General features: G+C 36.5%; 1 protein-coding gene across 6 annotated transcripts in view; it reads left to right on the top strand.

Moving 5' to 3' along the window:
* The window catches only part of CFAP94 (cilia and flagella associated protein 94), a 57,595-nt gene that overhangs the window by 6,311 nt on the left and 30,377 nt on the right, over positions 1–20,907 (top strand). For 3 of the 6 annotated variants that reach the window (XM_034646542.1, XM_019795323.2, XM_034646544.1), the window contains exons 2-8: positions 6,436–6,512; positions 7,812–7,903; positions 10,285–10,386; positions 11,236–11,373; positions 16,282–16,428; positions 18,937–19,040; positions 19,892–20,201. In XM_034646542.1, the coding sequence (XP_034502433.1) occupies positions 6,436–6,512; positions 7,812–7,903; positions 10,285–10,386; positions 11,236–11,373; positions 16,282–16,428; positions 18,937–19,040; positions 19,892–20,201 (970 nt within the window). Of the gene's footprint in view, positions 1–6,427; positions 6,513–7,811; positions 7,904–10,284; positions 10,387–11,235; positions 11,374–16,281; positions 16,429–18,936; positions 19,041–19,891; positions 20,202–20,907 lie in introns of all 6 variants that reach the window. The other 3 variants (XM_011219775.3, XM_019795321.2, XM_034646543.1) reach the window with 2 other exon arrangements.

The following is a 20,907-nucleotide window of genomic DNA, read 5'->3' as shown; positions in this document are numbered from 1 at the left end:
TTATAGTCATCGTAGTCCTGGATTGACATCCATTTTTTCTAGAGAGGTTGTTTGCTTCTTTCAGTCACATGGGCTTACTCATACCTAATACTACTTGAAATTCTCTGCTTGAGAGTTTTTGGACCATGCTAATGGTATCCATCAGACAGCAAATCCACATGAACTGGCTTGTGGTTTAAATTTTCCGGATTTTTTCTTCTTCTTTCTATTCCTTTTCAGGATTAAGATCTGCAGGTTTTCTTGCTGTATCTTTCTGTGTTGTGGGTTCTTTTCTCATTACTCATATATCCAGCTTTATACAGGCATCTCCTATTAGACTCCCATCTTGGGCATTCCCTTTTTGGTAGTAATAATTTAAAGGTACATCTTACATCTGGTGGCATCATAGATTGGGTAGAATAGGTGTGTCTTTGGACCTTTTTGTTTCAGCACAATGAGATAGTGTCACTTCTTTCCACAGCTGCATGATATTTCTTTGAAAGTATGTACTAAGATTTTTATGTTGTCCCTCTTTTTGCTACCACAAACAAGGTAAGAATGAAGATCTTTGTATATAAGGCCTTGCAGATGTATGGAAGAATACTTATTTCATTGATTTAGCAGTGTTCTAGACATTAAGAGAATAGTAACAAGACAGAGTCTCTGATCTCCTGAAACTTACATTCTTTTTTTAATCCAGCTTTATTGAGATATAACCGACATATAACATTGTATGAGTTTAAGGTATGCAATGTAACAATTTGTTGTACTTATATATTATGAAGTGATAATAAACTAAAGTTAATTATATATCATCTCACATAATTACCAGTGTGTGTGTGTGTGTGTGTGTGGTGAAAACATTTAAGATTGACTAACTTTCAAGTATACAAGACAATATTGTGAACTGTAGTCAACATGCTGTACGGTACATCTTCAGAACTTATTCATCTTGTAACTGCAAGTTTATTGCTCTTTGACAAATATCTGCCCATTTCCCCCATGCCCTAGCCCCTGATAATCACCAGTTTATTCTGTTTCTATGAGTTCGGCTTTTTTAGATTCCACATGTAAGTGAAATCATACAGTGTTGGTCTCTGACTTATTTCACTTAGCATAATGCTCTTAAGGTTCATCTATGTTGTCACAAGTAGCAAGATTTTCTTCTTTTTTATGGCTGAATAATATTCCACTTATATCTATCCATTCATCTGTGGACGGACACTTAGTTTGTTTCCATGTCTTGCAGTGCACATGGGGGTGCAGATGTCTCTTCAAGATAGTGGTTTCATTTTATAAAGTTTACATTCTATCTGGGGAGGTGATTTCAGATATAATTTCAGATAGCTTCAAAAATGCAGAAAACCAAGAAAGGGGTCATGAGAAATGTGGGGTAGGGAATAGTGATGATGCTATTTCATATAGGATGATTAAGGATGTAAAGCTTGAGAAGAGACCTAGATGAAGCAAGGGAGTTAGTCAGTAATTACCTGGGAGGTGAGATTCTAGAAAGAAAAAACAGTTATTGTAATAATGGCCAAGTAGGCCATGGTGAAATAAATGTTTGGGTTTTATTCTGCATGTGATGGGTGGCCTGGGAAAGTTGTAAGCAGAAGAGTGACATGGTCTGATTTACATTTTTTTAAAGTGAGCGGAAAATTCATTGTAGGGAAGCAAGAGTAGAAACAGGAGGACCAGTTACGAAGTTATTGCAGCAGTCTAGATCAGAAGTCTTTCTACCGAAATAAACCTGCAAGTAAAAAGTACTCTCAGAGATACATAAAGATTTTCTAAGGATGCCAGAAATCAATTTCCAGATCATCAACTTCCATATTTCCCCTTTCCTGGGAAAAATCTGTTGTGAAGTCCTCCCTTTTCACAATTACTCTCTTGCTTTACTAAACCAAAGTGTATCTAAATCTTAGTGGTTCATTGCCCTAGGGCCAAGGCTATGAAACTAAGGAACAATTCAAATATTGATGTTGGCAAAGCTTTCTCTAATCAAGATACCAAGGGGCTTTTTGTCTTTTGTTCTTTGTGGTGAAATGTGGGACTAGAGATATTGAGATAGTGTAAATTTCTTATGTGTTGTAGTCTAGAGTTGTGGAACTGGTAATAATTTTTAGTGACATTACCTGTGAGATTATTGTACAATGAGGATGCAAAAAACCCTCTCACAATGTAATTTATTGATAAGACATCCAGACTCCAAAAATAATATTAATTTTTTAATGAAGAAAGATTAAGGGTATCACCAAATGTAAATAAGCTTAATGTTTTCACTAAAGATGCTTGTGAAACTTTATATAACTTAAATTAGTATTCATTGCAAAAGCTAGGAAAATTTAACAAGACTACAGAAAAGGTACACTGTTAGAAGATCTATCACTATTGGGACTCCTGGGTGGCTCAGTCAGTTAAGCATCAGCCTTCAGCTCAGGTCATGTTTCTGGGGTCCTGGGATCGAGTCCCACATTGGCTCCTTGCTTAGCAGGGAGTCTGCTTCTCCCTGCTGCTGCCCCTCTCCCTGCTTGTGCTTGCTCTCTCTCTCTCTCTCTCTCTGACTCTCACTCTCTGACAAATAAATAAAATAGTTTTTTTAAAAAAGATCTATCACTGCATTTACAGCAGTATTTTTTTTCAGAAGCCACTGTACTTCATAGAATATATGGAATGGCAGAAGACATGAATTAGATTGTAGAGGAAAATTGCCTTATAGGTTGATGAATACATAGATGATCCCAGTTGTTCCCAGCTAATAACTATGAGTGTTCTTCCAGTAAAGAAAATGGCATTATTAATGAAATTTTGATATTTGAATTCTTTTAGTAATACAACTGTGAAGAGATCTTACAGGACTTAGTATACTTTTCTTTGAATCGACTTTATTTGAATAGATTAAGAATGGTACCCAAGTACCTCACAGCATAGAACTGTAAAGCATGGGTAAAGGGGGGGGGGACTTACTGTTTATATCTGTACTTTAAATCCTATTTTAATTTTAGAACACTATACATACAGTCTGTAAGTTACAGTGGTACTACTTGAGATTTTTCCAGTTTATGATGGTGTAAAAGTGATACACAAAACCATTCTTCGAATTTTGAATTTTGGTCTTTTCCTGTGCTAGTGATATGTGGTATGATACTCTCATGATGCTGGGTGGCAGCAGTGAGCCACAGCTCCCAGCCAGCCACCTGGTCACAAGCTGAAACAACCAAAACACTTAACAACCATTCTGTACCCATACAACCATTCTGTTTTTCACTTTCAGTACAATATTCAATACATGACATGAGATATTCAATACTTTATTATAAAATAGACTTGGTGTTAGATGATTTTGTCCAATTTTAGGCCAACGAAAGTATTCTAAGCACTTTTAAGGTAGGGTAGGCTAAACTATGATGTTTGGTCGGCTAGGTTATTAAATACATTTTTGACTTACCATAGTTTTAACTTAAAATGAGTTGACCAAGGTGTAATTCAATCTCAATGAAGATCTGTATTTGCAAACAGGCTTTGGTTGCCTAAAATTTGAGTCCTGGTTTCTATGGAACATTCCGCGTTGACCCTAAAATGTAAATGGTGTTAAGATCAGAACATTAAAATTGCAGGGGTGCCTGGGTGGCACAGTCATAGCATCTGCCTTTGGCTCAGGGCGTGATCCCAGCATTCTGGGATCGAGCCCCGCATCGGGCTCCTCCGCTGGAAGCCTGCTTTTTCCTCTCCCACTCCCCCTGCCTGTGTTCCCTCTCTCCCTGGCTGTCTCTGTCAAATAAATAAATACAATCTTTAAAAAAAAAAAAGAACATTAAAATTGCATCTTTTTAAAACCATGTGTGAGGAAATAGAATCAGTTCATACCTGGCTCATTATAAAATGTAAGGTAGCTTGTTGTGAGGATGTGTATTAACACATTTATTCGTACTGAAAAATGAAGTCAGACTGTCTGGCCATCTTAAGATTCCTTGACAGGAGAGGTTGCAATGAAGCAATAGAAATGACATGAAAGCCCCATTGGAGTGGGCCATGCAGAAAATGAGAAAGTAGAAGCAGTAGGCAAGTCTTTTTAGGAGGTCTGATATAAAGGGTAACAGAATTAGAGCAAAAAATGGAAAAGGATATGAAATGTAGGGAGGGAGAAATTTATGAATTACTAGAGGTATTAATTACAGAAGCTGAGTCTTATTAAATAGGCAATAAAGGATACGATCCAGTGTAAAAGTGGCAGGTTCAGCCCTAAATAGCTGAAGGTACATACAGATCATACACCATGAAGGGAGGGAAGGCAGACAAAGATCTATAGATAGGTTCAAAGATTTGGGTTGTAACTGAGATTATTTTCTGAGTTTCCAGTGGTATGAGAGATGAAGTCAACAGCTGAGAGTAGGAAAGAGGAGAGGATTTTGGAGGTTTGAAGAGTGAGGAGAATGAACAGTGGTGGGAATACTGGATGGCACAAAGTGTATTTAAAATTTGTGCTCATAAATTTGAGCTCATGTACTTTTCTCTGGCAAAGTTCAGCTGCTCAGACTGCTAGGGCAGAATAAATGGAGGGTTGAGTTGAACTAGAACTAGGAATTCGCCAGCTGAGCTTCTCAGAGGGAGGGGAAAAAGGGGGGAAGTGGAAATATATAAATTAGTGGTTATGGTGATGAGCTGTGACACTTAACCTGGGTAGAGAAGTGGAGCAATGAGGGGCTTCAAGATCAAGGAACAGATGGTTGGGCTAATGGATTAGAGATTCCAGTGCAGCGTGCTGCGGTAGGTGAGCCAAAAAGAGAAGATGGTCATCCAAGGATTCACCACTCTACTGTTGGCTAAATTGAGATAGTGCTCTTCTCTTTCTATACTTTCCCTTAAGGAAAATGGAGAGGAGGTGGTTATCACCAAGATAGTTCTCAAATTTGTATTCTGTAGCCCTGATCTCTTTGCTAAACCTCAGTTCTCCGGGTTCAGTGCCTGCAAACATTGCCTGGACGCTCTACTCGTATTTCATATTAATTAAATTTATACTCCTTTCAACAGTATTTTATCCAAATTTACTTGTTCTGGACTACAGTTTTTCTTTTTGACTTTTCTCTAACTCATTCCTCTCCTAGCCTCCAATTTTAATCATTATCAAATAAGTTAGCTTATATAATATTTGTTGGGTCCATTCTCCTGTGTTTATTACATTGTTATAACTGTAGTTTTAGTGACTTATCTTAATAGTCACCCAAATGGCATGCTCTTCATAATCATTTTTTTCCTAATATACAGTTAGTTTTCAAAATTATATTCTTAATAGCCACAGCCCTTCTCAAAAACTTTTAGGGGGTTTCCACTTGTTTAGAATAATGTCCAACCTCTATAACATAGGCTCCAGCCTTTTTTTCCACTTTCATTGCTATTACCTTTTCTTGGAATCTCCCCAGGGCCCATGACTTGTTAGCCTTTCCAGTGCCATCCCATCTCCATATCTTTTTTTTTTTTATTTAAAGATTTTATCCATTTATTTGACAGAGATAGAGATAGCCAGCGAGAGAGGGAACACAAGCAGGGGGAGTGGGAGAGGAAGAAGCAGGCTCACAGCGGAGGAGCCCGATGTGGGGCTCGACCCCATAACCGCCGGGATCACGCCCCGAGCCGAAGGCAGACGCTCAACCGCTGTGCCACCCAGGCGCCCCCCCATCTCCATATCTTATTGACTGTATTTCCCTCTTCCTGAGATACCTTCCCCTCATTTCTGAATGTTAAAATCTTTGGGCACAAACTTAAATCCTACCTGCTCTATAAAGTATTTTTAATCATTATAGACATGTAGTAGTATTAAAACTATTTTTACATATATTGTTACATGCTTTATATATATTATATATGTATTATATTTTATTTTAATCCTTACAACAATAAAATGAGGTCTTTTTTAAAAGATTTTATTTATTTGAGAGACAGAGACAGAGAGCATGTGTGAATGGGCGAGGGCAGAGAGAGAGAGAATTTGAAGCAGACCCAGCACTGAGCACAGAACCTGACATGTGCCTCGACTCAGCCCTGAGATCATGACCTGAACTGAAATCAAGAGTCGGACACTCAACTGACTGAGCCACTCAGGCGCCCCAAAATGAGGTCTTATTTAGCATCATTTTAAAGATATGGAAACTGGGAATGAGAAAATTATGTAAATTGCATATTAATTGCATAGTATTAATTGTATAGTCATTAAATTGTCACTGTCACTCTTGCCTTTAAATAACTTATATGCTTATTTTTCTTACTTATTTCCATACTTGGTCCTCAATGCATTGGGTCAAGGCTTTGTACGTAATAGTCTTACTTGGATGAATGAAAGACTGGATTCATAGTAACAAAAGTGTTTTTCATAATTACGATTTGAGGGATATGTGTTTTAAAGTAATTTGGGTGCATGTTAATAGGTTTTTTTTATGTTGTGACATTTAAGTCTGGCAGGAAGAAGAAGAAAATCACCAAAGCTGAACGATTAAAGCAGCTACAAGAGGAGGAGGAAAGACGGCAAAAAGAGGAAGGTACAAAATACACAGTGTTGTTATTTTCATATGTGGGGAGAATAATAATAGGTTGGTATTTCTACATTCCAGTCAATATTTTTAAAAGAATTCTCAAAATTCTTCAATTTTTCAAATTTCATCTGTTTTATAGTAAATGTCTGTTGTTTAAAGGGCACCCGGAAAGTTCTATTAGTACATACCTGTCACTTTCAGCTATATCTTGAAGTAGAGTTGCAGATAAAATACAGAATGCCCAGTTAAATTTGAATTTCAGATAAACAATGGATAATTTGGGGTAATTTGCCTCATGCAATATGAAACATACTTAAAAAAAAAAAAGGCAATTCCTTTGTCTGAAATTCAAGTTCAACTGAGCATCCTGTATTTTTATTTGCTAACTCTGGCAACCCTCTCTTGAAGTGTTTATACTTACTGGTGGAATTACAGGTATTGGTCCTAATTGTACAGTAAGAATTCTGAAACTCAAATTCATTAAATATGGGAAGTAGACACTAGCAAGAAATGTACAGAGCAGCCTAAGTTCTTACAGTTTAATAATATTTATTTGCCAAGCTTAAAGAGAATTGTCATTTGAAAAAAAAAAGTCAGTTAAAAATTAATAAAAGTATCAGTTATTTAAAGTACTGAAAAGTGATTTTAAAAATCTGAGTATTTCAAGTGGTTGTAGCTTTTAGCATTGAGAACATGTGTGGATTCAAATTCAGGTTTTAAAAGTCTGTCCTCCAGTTCCATGTTGGTTTTCTATGTATAATCATTATAAATCCTTTTTAGGTAGCTCATGATAAGAATACAATATCAGGATCTAGATCTTGGGGGGGAAAGTTTTATATTAGATCAAATTCATATTCTTCAACATGTATTTCATATTTTGTTTTTAATAGTGAAGGCAAGAGAAGATTAAAGTAGTTGCTTCTGATGATGTAGATGTCACCAGCTTATGGAAATCTTCTGAGGGTTTTCCTCTCCTTAATTACCCATGATAGATCTGTCACTTTTTATTGGTTGAAATTATTATTGGATTTCTATAAACTTTTTGGGGAAGAGAAATATCATTATAGGCCTATTTTCTTGGCCAGAAAGTTTGATGTTATTTTTAACATTATGTTAAAACAATAACATGTTAACATGTCGTGTTATTTTTCGAGACCTAGCATCCGTCTTCTTTCTACCACATGTATGGTTGTGACTTCTAAAAAATATTTCACACCCTGACATCTTGAAAATATTTAAGTAATTTTAAGGGCTTAAAAATAGATTGATTTAATCACTGAGAAAAAAATTTTTTTGGTTCTTTAGAGGAAGCCCGTGTGAAGCATGAAAAAGAAGAAATGGAAAGGCTTGAAATACAAAGGATTGAGAAAGAAAAATGGCATCAACTTGAAGCAAAAGTATATAGACATTAGTAATGTTATTTTTTTAAAGATTTTATTTATTTTTCAGAGAGAGAGAGAGAGAGCATAAGCAGGGGGAAGAGCAGGTAGGGGGAGAAGCAGGCTCCCCACTGAGCCAGGAGCAGCACTGGATCCCAGGACCCTGGGATCATGATCTGAGCCGAAGGCAGATGCTTAACTGACTGAGCCACCCAGACATCCCTAGTGATGTTATTCATGAAGACAAACTGTGTAGCTGTCGGATCTGTTTGGCCGTGTAATGTCACTTTCCCCCATACCTACCACTAATGTTTAGGCCTATATAAACTGGTTTAACTCATTTAATTCTACCAGAAAGTTAGTGAAATTATTACATTTCACAGATAAGGAAATCGAGGAATAGGGAAAGTAAGCAGCAGAGCCAGGCCTTAGATATAAATAGCCTTGCTTAGGAATCCTTGCTTGTAAGCATTAAGTTATTTTTCTCAATCTGTTTTATAGATAATTAAACAGGGATGCCCCCTCCCCCATCCCTCAAAACTCAAATTCTACCTCTCCTATTTTAGTTTTACTTCTCTTTTTCACCAGAATTTTTCAGATTAATAGTTCTGAAATATTTTGATCTGAGGAGAAACTTCGTGAGTATTAAAAATTGAAGACCCCCAAGGAGATTTGTTTATGTGGGTTATAGCTATCAATATTTACCATAGTAGAAATTCAAACCGAGAAATTTTAAGATGCATTATATTAATAGACATTAAATATTGTTAAAAATAAACATTAGTAAAAATAAGTAAATATATTAACATTTTAAGAAAGAAAACAACTATACGTAAAATTACATATAATATATATTATTGATTTATAATTGACATATAACATTATATTAGTTTCAGATGTACAACATAGTGATTCAATATTTGTATATATTGTGAAATGATTATTACAATACTCTGATTAACATCCATCACTGCACATTATGTTTTTTAAATTAGGGACGTAAGTGGCATTGTTTATATTTTTAGAATCTCTTTGATGTCGGACTTAACAAAAGACAGCTGGATTTTCATATCTACTTCAGTAGTCTGTCTGTTTAAATGTGTTGTTTTGATTGAAGTATATGAAGAAAATTTGGCCTTACACAGATTCCTAGTTGGAAAAAGGAAGAATATTGTAATAGCCTTTCAGAAATTGTGAATATTCTTTTTGATACTATACCAAAACTCAGTAAGTCATAGTTTCTCAATATGGAATTTGAAATCCTATCAATGAACTTTTCATGCTCTGTTACACTAAAACATTGATTTATCTTACCCTTTAAATAGATCTTGTATCCATGTATGATTTTGCAATATCATGCATTCGTTGCTTGGAAAAATTCGGTTTCCTGAGTTATTTCATTCCAAATACTGACACATTTTTATTATTCATTATCAAAAATCACATGCACTAATATTATCTCCAATCAAATCAGAAAGGTTTTTAAGGAGAAAATGTCAAGTGAAGTGATAGGTATGTTTTCTTAAAATTTGAATTTTTTTTTCTTAAAGATTCATTTATTTGAGAAAGAGAGAGAGCAGGGGGAAGACCAGAGAAGGAGGAAGAGAGAATCTCGAGCAGACTCTCCACTGAGCACAGAGCCCCACGATGTAGGGCCCGACCCCATGACCTGAGATCATGACCTGATGCTCAACTGACTGAGCCACCCTGGCACCCCTTTAAAGTCTGAATTTTTATTTGAAAACTTGAATTTTATCATTGGTAACAAATGCTTTTAATTGTTTCCTGGAAGTGACACGCTCCATTCATTTTTGAGAGTGTCTGCCAAAATACTCTAATAATTGTACAAGTATTTATTTCTCAAGACAGCCTTGTCCTTTGACAGGCAGCAGGAGTGCTTTATGCATACTTCCCATTTTATCACACAGAATAATCAAAAGACATATACTGATGAGTTGACATTTAATAAAATTAATAATGTTCACTTCATCGCATCATTCTTATGTGAAACTGGCTGTTACCACCCTTCTCCCCCAAAGAATGTGACCCCCTAGTAGAGCTCGTGCCTTCATTTGTGCTGGGGCACCAGCAATTTTATACCGTTTTGCACCATTAGTGCAAATGTATACATTGCAAAAAAGGCAAATACTGTTTTAGTATTATTATGAAGAGAGAGTTGACCTCTCAGATCCCTAAAGAGTCTTGAGGACCCACCAGGGGTCTGCAGATCATCACAAACCACAGTTGCAGATGAAACCTTTTGGAAAAGCAGTTATATTCAAACTAACTTTAGTGTTTATTTCAAAACTAAGTATTTTGCCAGTAAAATTCAGATGCTACTTGTGAGGCATAAAGCTGAGATTAAAAAGTGGGCCAATGTATTTATCCCCATACGACAGGATCTAGAAAGGAGACATGAAGAACTTGAAGAACTTTACTTATTAGAGGGGTGTTTTCCTGAAGCAGAGAAGTTGAAACGAGGTACTAGATTGCTTGCTCAGGTAAGGCCTGTGTGTGTGTGTGTGTGTGTGTGTGTGTGTGTGTGTGTACACGTACTAATACTTTTGTACCACAAGAGGGAGTTATAGTCTGATATCCTTTTTAATCCTCCCCAAACTGAGTTTGTCTGTAAAACATCTCTAGTCAGACAAATCTCTCATATCGCATGTAGCAAAGTAAATTCACATACCTTTGGAGAAAACTACTTGTCAAGAAGACCCTTGAAATTTTTATATCTTTTGACTCTGATTTAATTTTGGGGAATCTATACTGAGGGAATTGTACTAACTTAAAATAGAAACCTTTGAGTTTAACAGAGACTAGTGTTGCTCAAAACAGCATAATTTTGGAAACAAGATTATTATCAGGAGAAAAAGGAAAAACTAATAATATGGCAAAAGATGATGGCAGTATAATTTTAAGCAAAAAACTATAAGTACAATATGATCACAAATGTAGAATTTGTGTAGACTACAGAATGAATGGAAGGACGCATACTAAAATGCCAATGGTGATTAACAATTAGTAACAATTTGAGAAGTAGAAATGAGCCCGTGTTGGCTTTTGTAAATATAGAAGTTATATGATTAGGGAAGAAAGCAAAACAAAATGAACTCATAAATACTGTTTTAAAAATACGACAATTACTAGAATTGTTATTTATTTGAATTATGGAAGCTTTTAAGTTATTTTGATGAAGAGAATTTTGTTATTTTAGAGATATCTGAAGTAAGCAGTTAAAGTTATAATGTTTTTTGCCTAGTTTGGCAAAAACTAGATTATGAGAACTGGAAGTTATTTAATCTTTGAATTTTCATCAGTGTGAACCTTCAGACATTTTTATTCCACAGTGGAAACACTACATTCAATGTGATGGGAGTCCTGATCCTTCAATATCCCCAGAAATTAATACTTTTATTAGCCTGTGGAAAGAGGAAACAAATGAGACTCTTGAGGAAGTGATTGCGAAGGGTAAACTAGTACTAAATGTAGGTACTGGATCTTTATTCTATAATTTTAAATTATTTAAATTATAGATCATCTGATATTGTCTCCAAAATAGAAATAAATTGAATAACTATAGTACTTGCCAATTAATAACACTACTGCTTGCTTGGCTATGGAGAAAATTATTTGCTAATCTTTTTTTTTTTAATTTTTACAACTCCTATTTTTATTTTTTTATCTTAGCCACCTTAGATAAGGTCAGCATGACATAAATGTGAAACATTTCCAAGCAGGAAAAAAAAAATCAAGGAGAAAAGTGCATGATTTTATGCTGGGTTGAAATTTTCCACTATTCTGTGATTCACTGTAGATGTTTTTCAGGTAAACTATGTGCCAGGCACCTATTCTTTAAGGCATGAAAGTACAAAGATGGGTAAGAATATTGTACCTTCTACTTCTGCAAATAGGATGGACAAGCTACCCTGAGGAACTACCACTTCAGGATGCACTTAAAAATGCTAAAAAAACCTTTTTTTAATGATGTATAAATTCATTGCCTACAGGCGCCTGGGTGGCTCAGTCGGCTAAATGTCTGACTTGGTTTTGGCTCAGGTCATGACCTTATGGATCATGAGATTGAGCCCCACGTTGGCTCCGTGCTCAGCAGGGAGTCTGCTTGAAGGTTCTCTCCCTCTTTCCCTTTCCCCACTCTAGTGCTCTTTCTTGCATGCTGTTTCTCTCTAAAATAAATAAATATATAAATCTTTTTTTAAGATTTTATTTATTCATTTGAGAGAGAGACAGAGAGAGAGCAGGGGCAGGCGGAGCGGCAGAGGGAGAAGCAGACTCCCTGCTGAGCTGGGAGTCAGAAGTGGGGCTTGATCCCAGGACTTGGAGATCATGACAAGAGCTGGAAGCCGATGCTTAACCATCTGAGCCTCCCAGGCACCCCAATAAATAAATATTTTATTTATTTATTTATTTATTTTTTTTTTTAAAAGATTTTATTTATTTATTTATTCGACAGAGATAGAGACAGCCAGCGAGAGAGGGAACACAAGCATGGGGAGTGGGAGAGGAAGAAGCAGGCTCACAGCAGAGGAGCCTGACGTGGGGCTCGATCCCATAACGCCGGGATCATGCCCTGAGCTGAAGGCAGACGCTTAACCGCTGTGCCACCCAGGCGCCCCTCAATAAATAAATATTTTAAAAAAGATAAATTCATTGCCTAGCTCAAAACAAAGTGAGGGAAAATCTTGGAGGCCATAAAACAATTCAGAAAAGTGGGCAAGTCTCAAAGGCGGTGGCTTCCCAGAGAAGCTACTTCCCCAGAGGCTTCCCTTTCTGTTAAGTCTTGGGTTAGCATTGGTTTAAAGGACCATCAGGCAGCAAAGCCTAGAGTATGTGAAAGGAGGCAAGTTGAATCCAAAGATTCCTTATATGGCTGGAGCCTCCAAAAGTTATTGCGAATAATAGAGGAAATACCTACTCTGCAAAAGGAGATGATATGAACTTGTTTGGCTCATCTTCAGCTTAGAGAAGGGAAACAAGAAAAGGATTCTTAATCACAAGTGAATTGGAAGTCAATTGGAAGAATTTACCGGAATATATCAGAGAAATAAAGAGATGGAAAAAATGAATGAGCAGTTAATAGACATGTATGATAGAGAAAAAGTGGCTAAAATACATTGAAAAGGAGTACCAGAAGGAGATACAGAAGAATGAGGGAAAGACAATATTCAAAGAGAAAATGGCTGACATTTTTCCAGAAGAGGAAAGATAGAAACTCTCAGATTCAAGAAACCCAACAAATCCCAAATTGGGATGAATAGAAAAATCCACACTAGACACACCTACAACATAGTTGAAACTAGAAGGAATTCACTGCTCTTGGTCCTTTTATCCTCTAATGCTTTTTGTTACAATTCCTCACCACGTTTTTGTGTTTCTTGTCACTGTGGTTTAGTTCTTCTGCATGTTGTTGTGAGATGGAGTAACTGCGGATTCTATTAAGCTCATGACCTGCATTGCCTAATTTGATCTGGACAAGCTTAGGAGACCCATTTTACATAGAGAAATTGTGACTCGCTTAGAGTCTCCTATGTGACTTCAGATGGGTCTTACTCTGCGTTTCCCAAGGCTCCATGCGCTCCTGTACACAGTGAGGTGTTCTTGCCGTTGCACATCCTGTCTGCCACGCGGCCATGGCATGTGCTGGGCCAGGAACCTGGTGCTCTGGCAAAGCCGGGGGAGAGCGGCAAGTAGCACAAGTGGTAGAGTTCCTCAGTGATGAGCTGGAAGCAAAATCTTCCTTATTGGGAGTGGGTTGCAGAAGTGGAAATAATAAATACTAGGGAAAACGAGAAAAAAGATCAGTAAAACAAAACAGGAGACAGAAGAAGAGAATGATCATAGCAACAGGAAACTAAAGCAGGCACACACGAGGAACAGAAAGAACTGGATAGCAGTGATGCCATGGTAAACACAAAGTTCCAAATGATCACATTTATTTATTTGGCAAGCCCTTAAGTAATACTATGCCAGGCTTTAGAAATAGTAACTTGCTGAATTCTTATAATAACCTTACGAAGTAGGCACTATTATTCCCATTTCACAAATGAAGAAGGCACAGGGATGCACAGAGGCCCACAGATGTTACGTAACTTGCCCAAGTGCACGCTGTTAGTAAGCAGTGGCTAGGATTGAAGGCCTGCACTCTGGCTTGAGTCCACACTGAGCTACACCACTGCGCTGCCTCTCTCAATTCAGAAACTTGTTAGGTATTGATTATCTGTGTCAGTGCTCAAAACTAAATCCTGCCACTTACTAGCTGTTCCTTGATCTTGCTGTGTCTTTCTCCAACACTATAAATATCTCCATTCTCTCCTTGCTTGCTTGATTTCTTTTTTTTAAGATTTTATTTACTTATTTGACAGAGGGAGAGGGAGAGGTGGAGCACAAGCAGGGGGCGTGGCAGGCAGAGGGAGAGGGAGAAACAGGGGAGCCGGATGTGGGGCTGGATCCAAGAACCCTGGGATCATGACCTGAGCTGAAGGCAGACGCTTAACCCACTGAGCCACCCAGGCACCTCGCTTGCATGGTTTCTGAGATATTAAATGCAATTCTTAATTTCCTCTAAAGGTAAGGTGTTTTTTCCTCTGGATTCTGTGGGGATTTTTTTATCTTCAATTTTTCTGTGGTTTGAAAATGATATGCCTAAGTGTAGTTTCTTTAGGGCCTTTATCCTGCCCTCTTCTCTGAGCTTCCTGAACCTGTGGTTTGGCATCTGACATTAATTTAGGGAAATTCTCAGTTATTATTGTTTCAAATATTTCTTCTGTTCCTTTCTCTCTTTTTTCTCCTTCCGGTATTCCTATTATGTGTATGTGACACCCTTTGTAGTTGTCCCACAGTCCTTGAATATTTTATTCTGTTTTTTAAATTGTTTTTTCAGGTTTTTGTTGTCTTTGCCACTTGGTTTTCAAGGATTCTCTTGCTTTGTCCTCTGGCTGAGAGATTCTTTCCTCAGCTGAGTCTACTCTACTAATAGGCCCACCAAAGGCATTCTCCATTCCTGTTACAGTATCCTTTGATCTAGCATTTCTACCTGGTTCTTTCTTAGGCTTTCCATCTCTCTCCTTTACATTGCCCATCTGTTCATGTATGCTGTCTGTTTTATCCAGTAGAGCTCTTGGCATAATAATCATAGTTGTTGTAAATTCTTGGTCTGATAATTCCAACATCCCTGCCATGTGTGGTTCTAATGCTTGCTCTGTCTTTTCAAATTGTGGTTGTTGCCTTTTGGTATGACTTGTAATTTTCTCCTGATAGCTGGACGTGATGTACTGGGTAAAAGGACCCTCCGTAAATAGGCCTTTAGTAATGTGACTGTGAGGTGAGATAGGGAGAGAGGAAGAATCCTATAGTCCTGAGATTAGGTCTCAGTCTTTTAATAAAGCCTGTGTCTCGGTGTCTCTGCACGGTGAACAAGTGTTTTTAATTTTTTTAAATTCCCTCTTAGGTGGGAGGGAATGGCTAGAGCCTGCTGCAGTTGTGTATTTTCTTTCCCTCAGATGAGTTAAACTCTGATAAAACTCCTGCAGATTAGGCTTTAATTAGTTTCCCCTGAGATCAGGCCTTGTTACAAACAGAGTACTCTCGTGTATTTCATAACTGTTCCTTTCCCTCTCCCTCTGCTAGAAATAGGAGGGGATTCTGCTCCCATAGTTATTGTGAGAACCTGGTAGAGCTTTTGGAGCTAAGTCTAACAATATTGCGGGCCCTCTTCCTTCCATGACTATGTTCTCCTGGAGTTTTTAACTCTCAAGAATTGTCTACACTGAGCCTCCAATAATTCTGTCATTTACAATTCAGATGTTCTTACTTGGCACTGGTTTCTGCAGTGGCTTTTGCTCCTGAATATAGGTCTCTCCAGTCTTGAGGTCAGGGATTTGCCCTGTCTCCTTCCCTCTAGTGGATCAAAGAATTGTTGGTTTTTCAGTCTGTTGAGCTTTTTACTTGTTAGGATGGGTCGGGTCTTCCAAACTCCTTACTTTGGTTTCCTTATCTATGAAAATAAGCATAATAACGGTATCTAGCTCATAGAATTAAGATGAAGATAGAATGAATTAAAATGTATAAACATTTAGAACAGTTCCTGGCACACAGTAAGTGTAGGAGAGAATTCTTCTACCCTTCGAGGTCTTTCAGCTGGACTGAGAATTCAATTCGTATGAGACAGGTGAACAGGAGAAAGAAAACAATTTTATTACATGCACTTGGAGACCCAGTAATGAAATTGAGAACCAAAGAAATGACCAAGGTAGGCACATTTTAGACAAACAAAAGGTTTGTGAGGAATTTACAGGATAAGGAAAACAGGTGTTTGTTTGACTATTTGTTGGAAGATTATTTTTATAGTAAGTTTTTACTTTGTTTTTATTTTATAGTTAATTGAGAAATTGAAATTAATTTTATTGGAAACACCACCATATGATTTGGAAGATAAAAACATAAAACAGTACCAAGGATCAATTCTAGAACTACAGGAGCTCCTTCATCTCAAGTTTAACATAGCCACAGAAATACTTCTCAGAGTAAGTGTGATTTTGTGTGTGTGTGTGTGTATGTGTATAAGTTATGATTAACTTTTTTAAGAGTTAAAATTTTACATTACATGATAAAATCTGGTATCTTTTTAATTAAAAGGCTATGGAAAAGTCAGTAGAATAATTTGAGGCACATATATTTATCCAGATTTAACCATCGTAAATATTTCTAAAGATAAAAATTATCAATATACTTAAGGTCCAGTTTTTCTTTAAGATTTTATTTATTTATTTGAGAGAGAGAGAGAGCACAGAGGGAGAGTGGGACGGAGAAGAAGACTCCTCATTGAGCAGGGAGCCTGATGCAGGGCTCGATCCCAGGACCCTGAGATCATGACTTGAGCCAAAGGCAGATGCTTAACAGACTGAGCCACCCGGGCGCCCCCTTTTTTCTTATAGTTGCTAAGGTTTAGTAGGATCACTATGAAAATAAATTCATAAACATTTATATGTTAAATATTCACTACTCTATAGAAATTGACAAAGATCATAATTATTGGTAGTCACTATTTTTCCCAAATATCTTATCATTAATGATAATATCCATATAACTGTAAAATCATTTTTAAACTTTAGAAAGTAGTAATTCCATAATCTAGTGTCCAGTCCATATTTAAATTTTGGCTAATATCATATCCCATGAATGTTTTCAATGGCTGTTTTTGTTTTATTTTGTTCTTTAAATCAGAAAATGACCTAAAGTCACACTTTTTTGTGTGTATGTGTCTATTTTATCTTTTGGTTTATTTTGGTCTCTGTATAGCCTTGGTAGAATATTTTCTAATTACAAAAGGAACTGCAAAGAAGGCTTAAACTTCACTAAATTTATTTTTAGTAGTAATATTCTTAATATAATTTTGGAACTATTTTATTTGTATTGTAAGAAAAGCAAGGAAATGTATTACAATTTTTAGTGATCAAGATTAAGAGAAAAAAAGATACAGTATGTAAAAGAAAAGGAGATCAGAAAAAATACTGTAATGTTAAATTTTGAAATGGAAATATCAGTATGAACCAGATTTCTTTTTAATCCATAAAATGGAACCAGGTCTAATTGAGGTAAACAGCCAATTCCAGGTCTGGAGGAGGGTAAGTGAAAGATAAGTTTGAGTTATCTTGTGCTAGAAAGCGAATAAATGCTCAGAGACTAATGGAGTGGTATCCAAAAGGACAAAACTAGCCTTTTTAAAGGGTCTTCCACTGGTCAAATTTGGCATAATTTGAATATCAGAAAGAATTATAATTGATTATAGACCATTGAATAAATAAAAATCCGTGGGTCTAAAGTGACGTTCCAAAAAAGGAAGGGGGAAAGGGCAGTGGAGGGAAAGAGCAGTTCTTTACAGAATAATGTCATCTAATAAATGTAGAAGGATTTGTCAGTTAGAAAATTATCATTTTTTTAATTCCTCAGTGTAATAAATGGTAAGGATCATTTTCACTTAAATAATTAGGTGAAAAGTTGTTGAGGAACATGTGATTTTCATAGTGCCAAAGTATTAGACCACAGATTACTTACTGATTGGGGAAGAGTGTACTTCACGACTGGGAGATGTGGGTACTTACCACCTTAACCAAGTGATCAAGTCCACATCGTTAATAGTGGGACATCATATGCCTCCTGATAGGAAGCAACGTGAAGAATACAACATAACCTGCAATGCCTTCTTGCCAAAAATAATCAAACCTACCTAGACCTAACTTTCAAACAAGTTACAAAAAATAAAGGGGCTAGAAGGACAAGTCAAGCAATATCACGAAGAGACAATCAGATAAATTCACCATGTGGAACAGTTCTATAAGACAGCTATTCTGAACACTTCAAAAGTTAATGTCATGGGGAGGGGGAATGTATGGGGGATCTATTACTTTTTAAAAATTGGTAATAAATTCAATCTCCAATACCTCTAAGCTTTATATTATGGCGACTAAATGGATACAATGTTAGTTAAGCCATTTAAGAGAGTTAATATGCATCAAGCTATGTTAGTCCTTATTAAAACATTCCTAAGAACATCCTTAAATTGTGTGTTTAATGTTGGACATCAAGTATTGGACTAGTAAAACATGACTCATCTGGATTTCATAACTGGATATTTTGTTTTCTAAACTTGATAATATTCAGAAATGGACTAACTTTTGCGGTAGCATGATCTACATTTTAATAAGGTACAGATAAAGAAGCATGTGTGTGGTTAAAAGTCATGATAATGTTAAAATTGAAAAGGGTAATATAATAGTAATCCTGGAAATATAGGGGCAACTTTAATCCTTAGACACAGTAGGAGAAACTGAGTGTGAAGCACATTTAATTCAGTAAATACATTTGTATCATTAAGAGAATTTTTAAAACAATTTTTTGTTATTTCAATACTTTTACCCAAATTTTTCTTTTAAATAACGAATCTAACACCTCAGTGATGAAATAACTCCTCTAAGTTGCATAATTTATGAGGCCTCTCATCTTTTATAATGTTTTCTTTTTTTCTCTTATAGCAAGCTAGTACGTTAGCAGATCTGGACAGTGGAAATATGGAAAAAGTCATTCAAGATGAAAATGTTACTCTATATATGTGGGCAAACCTCAAGAAGAATCCAAGGTATTCCCATGGGTGATACCATAGGTCAAAAGACATCGGGAGTCACATGGTTATGACCAGGAAGATGCCTGTGGCACACTAGCAGGGTACGCTTGGAAAAAACCTATGCTAGGAAGTCAGCCAGCTGGGGTTTGAGTCACCAACCTGCTATTTGTTTACCTTAGGCAAGTTATTTTCGGCTAATAACATCTTTCTGAGAAATGATAGTGATGATAAATTCATGATCACTTCTTCTGTTTAATCTTCAATATTTCAAATTGAGTTAGTATGGCAGTGAGTTTTAGGGAAAAAATTACCAAAGTAAAAGTTAGGAGGCCTGGTTCTGGTTCTGGTCCCAGCTCTGAAAAGACTGGTCGTATGACCATGGAAAGAATTGAAGTTTAATTTTGATATTTAGTAACAGGAGGGAACAAAATATTTTCCAAGTTATATTTGCTATAAAATACGCTGCCATTTAAATCTAAGGAGACAATATAATAATATAACCTTTTTCACTGTAAAACGTGTTATATATGGGCCATCAAAATAATATCAAAGGAGACTATGGAGAGGGAAGAAGAAAGAGAGTGGAGTAATGTCAGCATTTAAGGGATAGTTAGGAAGAAGGCCATACTGGGGAAACAGAGAAGGACCTGCCAGGGATGGAGGAGAAGAGTATGGGGTCATGGATCCCAAGAGAGTGTTTTGAGAAGGATAACATTAACCACTGGGTTCAAGTGCTGCCAAGCAAGCATGCATGGGGATTCCAAAGTTTGGCAAAATTCAAGTGGAGAGAAATACTGCTTAGGTACAAATTCTCAACAGACTTAGTTTCCTAGGGTCTCATCCTTTTTTAAAAAAATTATTAACAGGTATAGAAGCGTCAGATTCTCTGAAACACAAACTGGATTTGAAATTCCAAGGATTTTAGCAACAAGTGACATTGCTCTGCGCCTCCTACATACTCACTATGACCACGTCACACCACTGCGCCCTGTTCCAGCATCATTACAAGAACGTACTGCCACAGTAACTGACTTTGTCAAAGAGGAAGTTAAGAATGAAGAGGCAGCAATCAGCAAAGAGCTCCAAGAAGAGGGTAAACAGCGAGAAAATGAATCTAACTCAGTTCATGAAGAAGAAACAAAATTTGAGGAACAAGGAGATAGTGAAGTACAAATGGTAGGACACATTTCTTAAACGTATACGTTTTTTTCCTTCGTGTAATACGTGTTATTAGATTCCCTTGGAGCATTCTTAAGATTTTTTTCCTAAACAACTAGAAATTGTCTGAAAGCCACTTTCTTGCCAGTGGCTCAATTTTGAATGTGTATGTTTTCTCCTTGCCTTCTACCGATAGTCACTATTCATAGTTGAGCCTGTTGCTTCAACATCCTAAAGTTCAGCGCAGGAATTGCTTGGTTTTATTTTAGGGACATGCCTGAACAACTTTGAAGCAAATTTAATTTTTATATATGGTATTTCAAACTCACTTAAGGGAACTTGCCATTATATGGAAACTTGAGGTAAATACTTTCACAAACTGAAGGATTATCTTACATGCTTTCTTTCTTACCTCTTGATTTTGTCAGAAAGATTTTATAAAGTAAAATTGTTTTAAGTATTGTACTGCTCTCAAAACTTGACATCTTTAGACGTAATAACATATTTGGGTAATTTAATTATCATATTCCTTCAGTCATTTTCTGCTCTTTTCTATTTCTGGATTTTCAAGCCACTTACTTAATTATGTTAGAATTAATTGTCTCTTTAGAATTTTTCAGAACTAAGCAGATTTTTGGTTGGCCATAAACAATCTGCATATTAGGAAGGACCAGAAATAGCAGGTTTTCCTGCAAGTGCCTAAGATATGATGTGTATTGTTTTT

The sequence above is a fragment of the Ailuropoda melanoleuca genome, chromosome 16 (genome assembly GCF_002007445.2).
Source record: "Ailuropoda melanoleuca isolate Jingjing chromosome 16, ASM200744v2, whole genome shotgun sequence".
NCBI classification, from domain to species: Eukaryota; Metazoa; Chordata; class Mammalia; order Carnivora; family Ursidae; genus Ailuropoda; species Ailuropoda melanoleuca.
The sequence above is the reverse complement of the archived record's forward strand: the minus strand, read 5'-3'. Positions and strand labels throughout refer to the sequence as shown.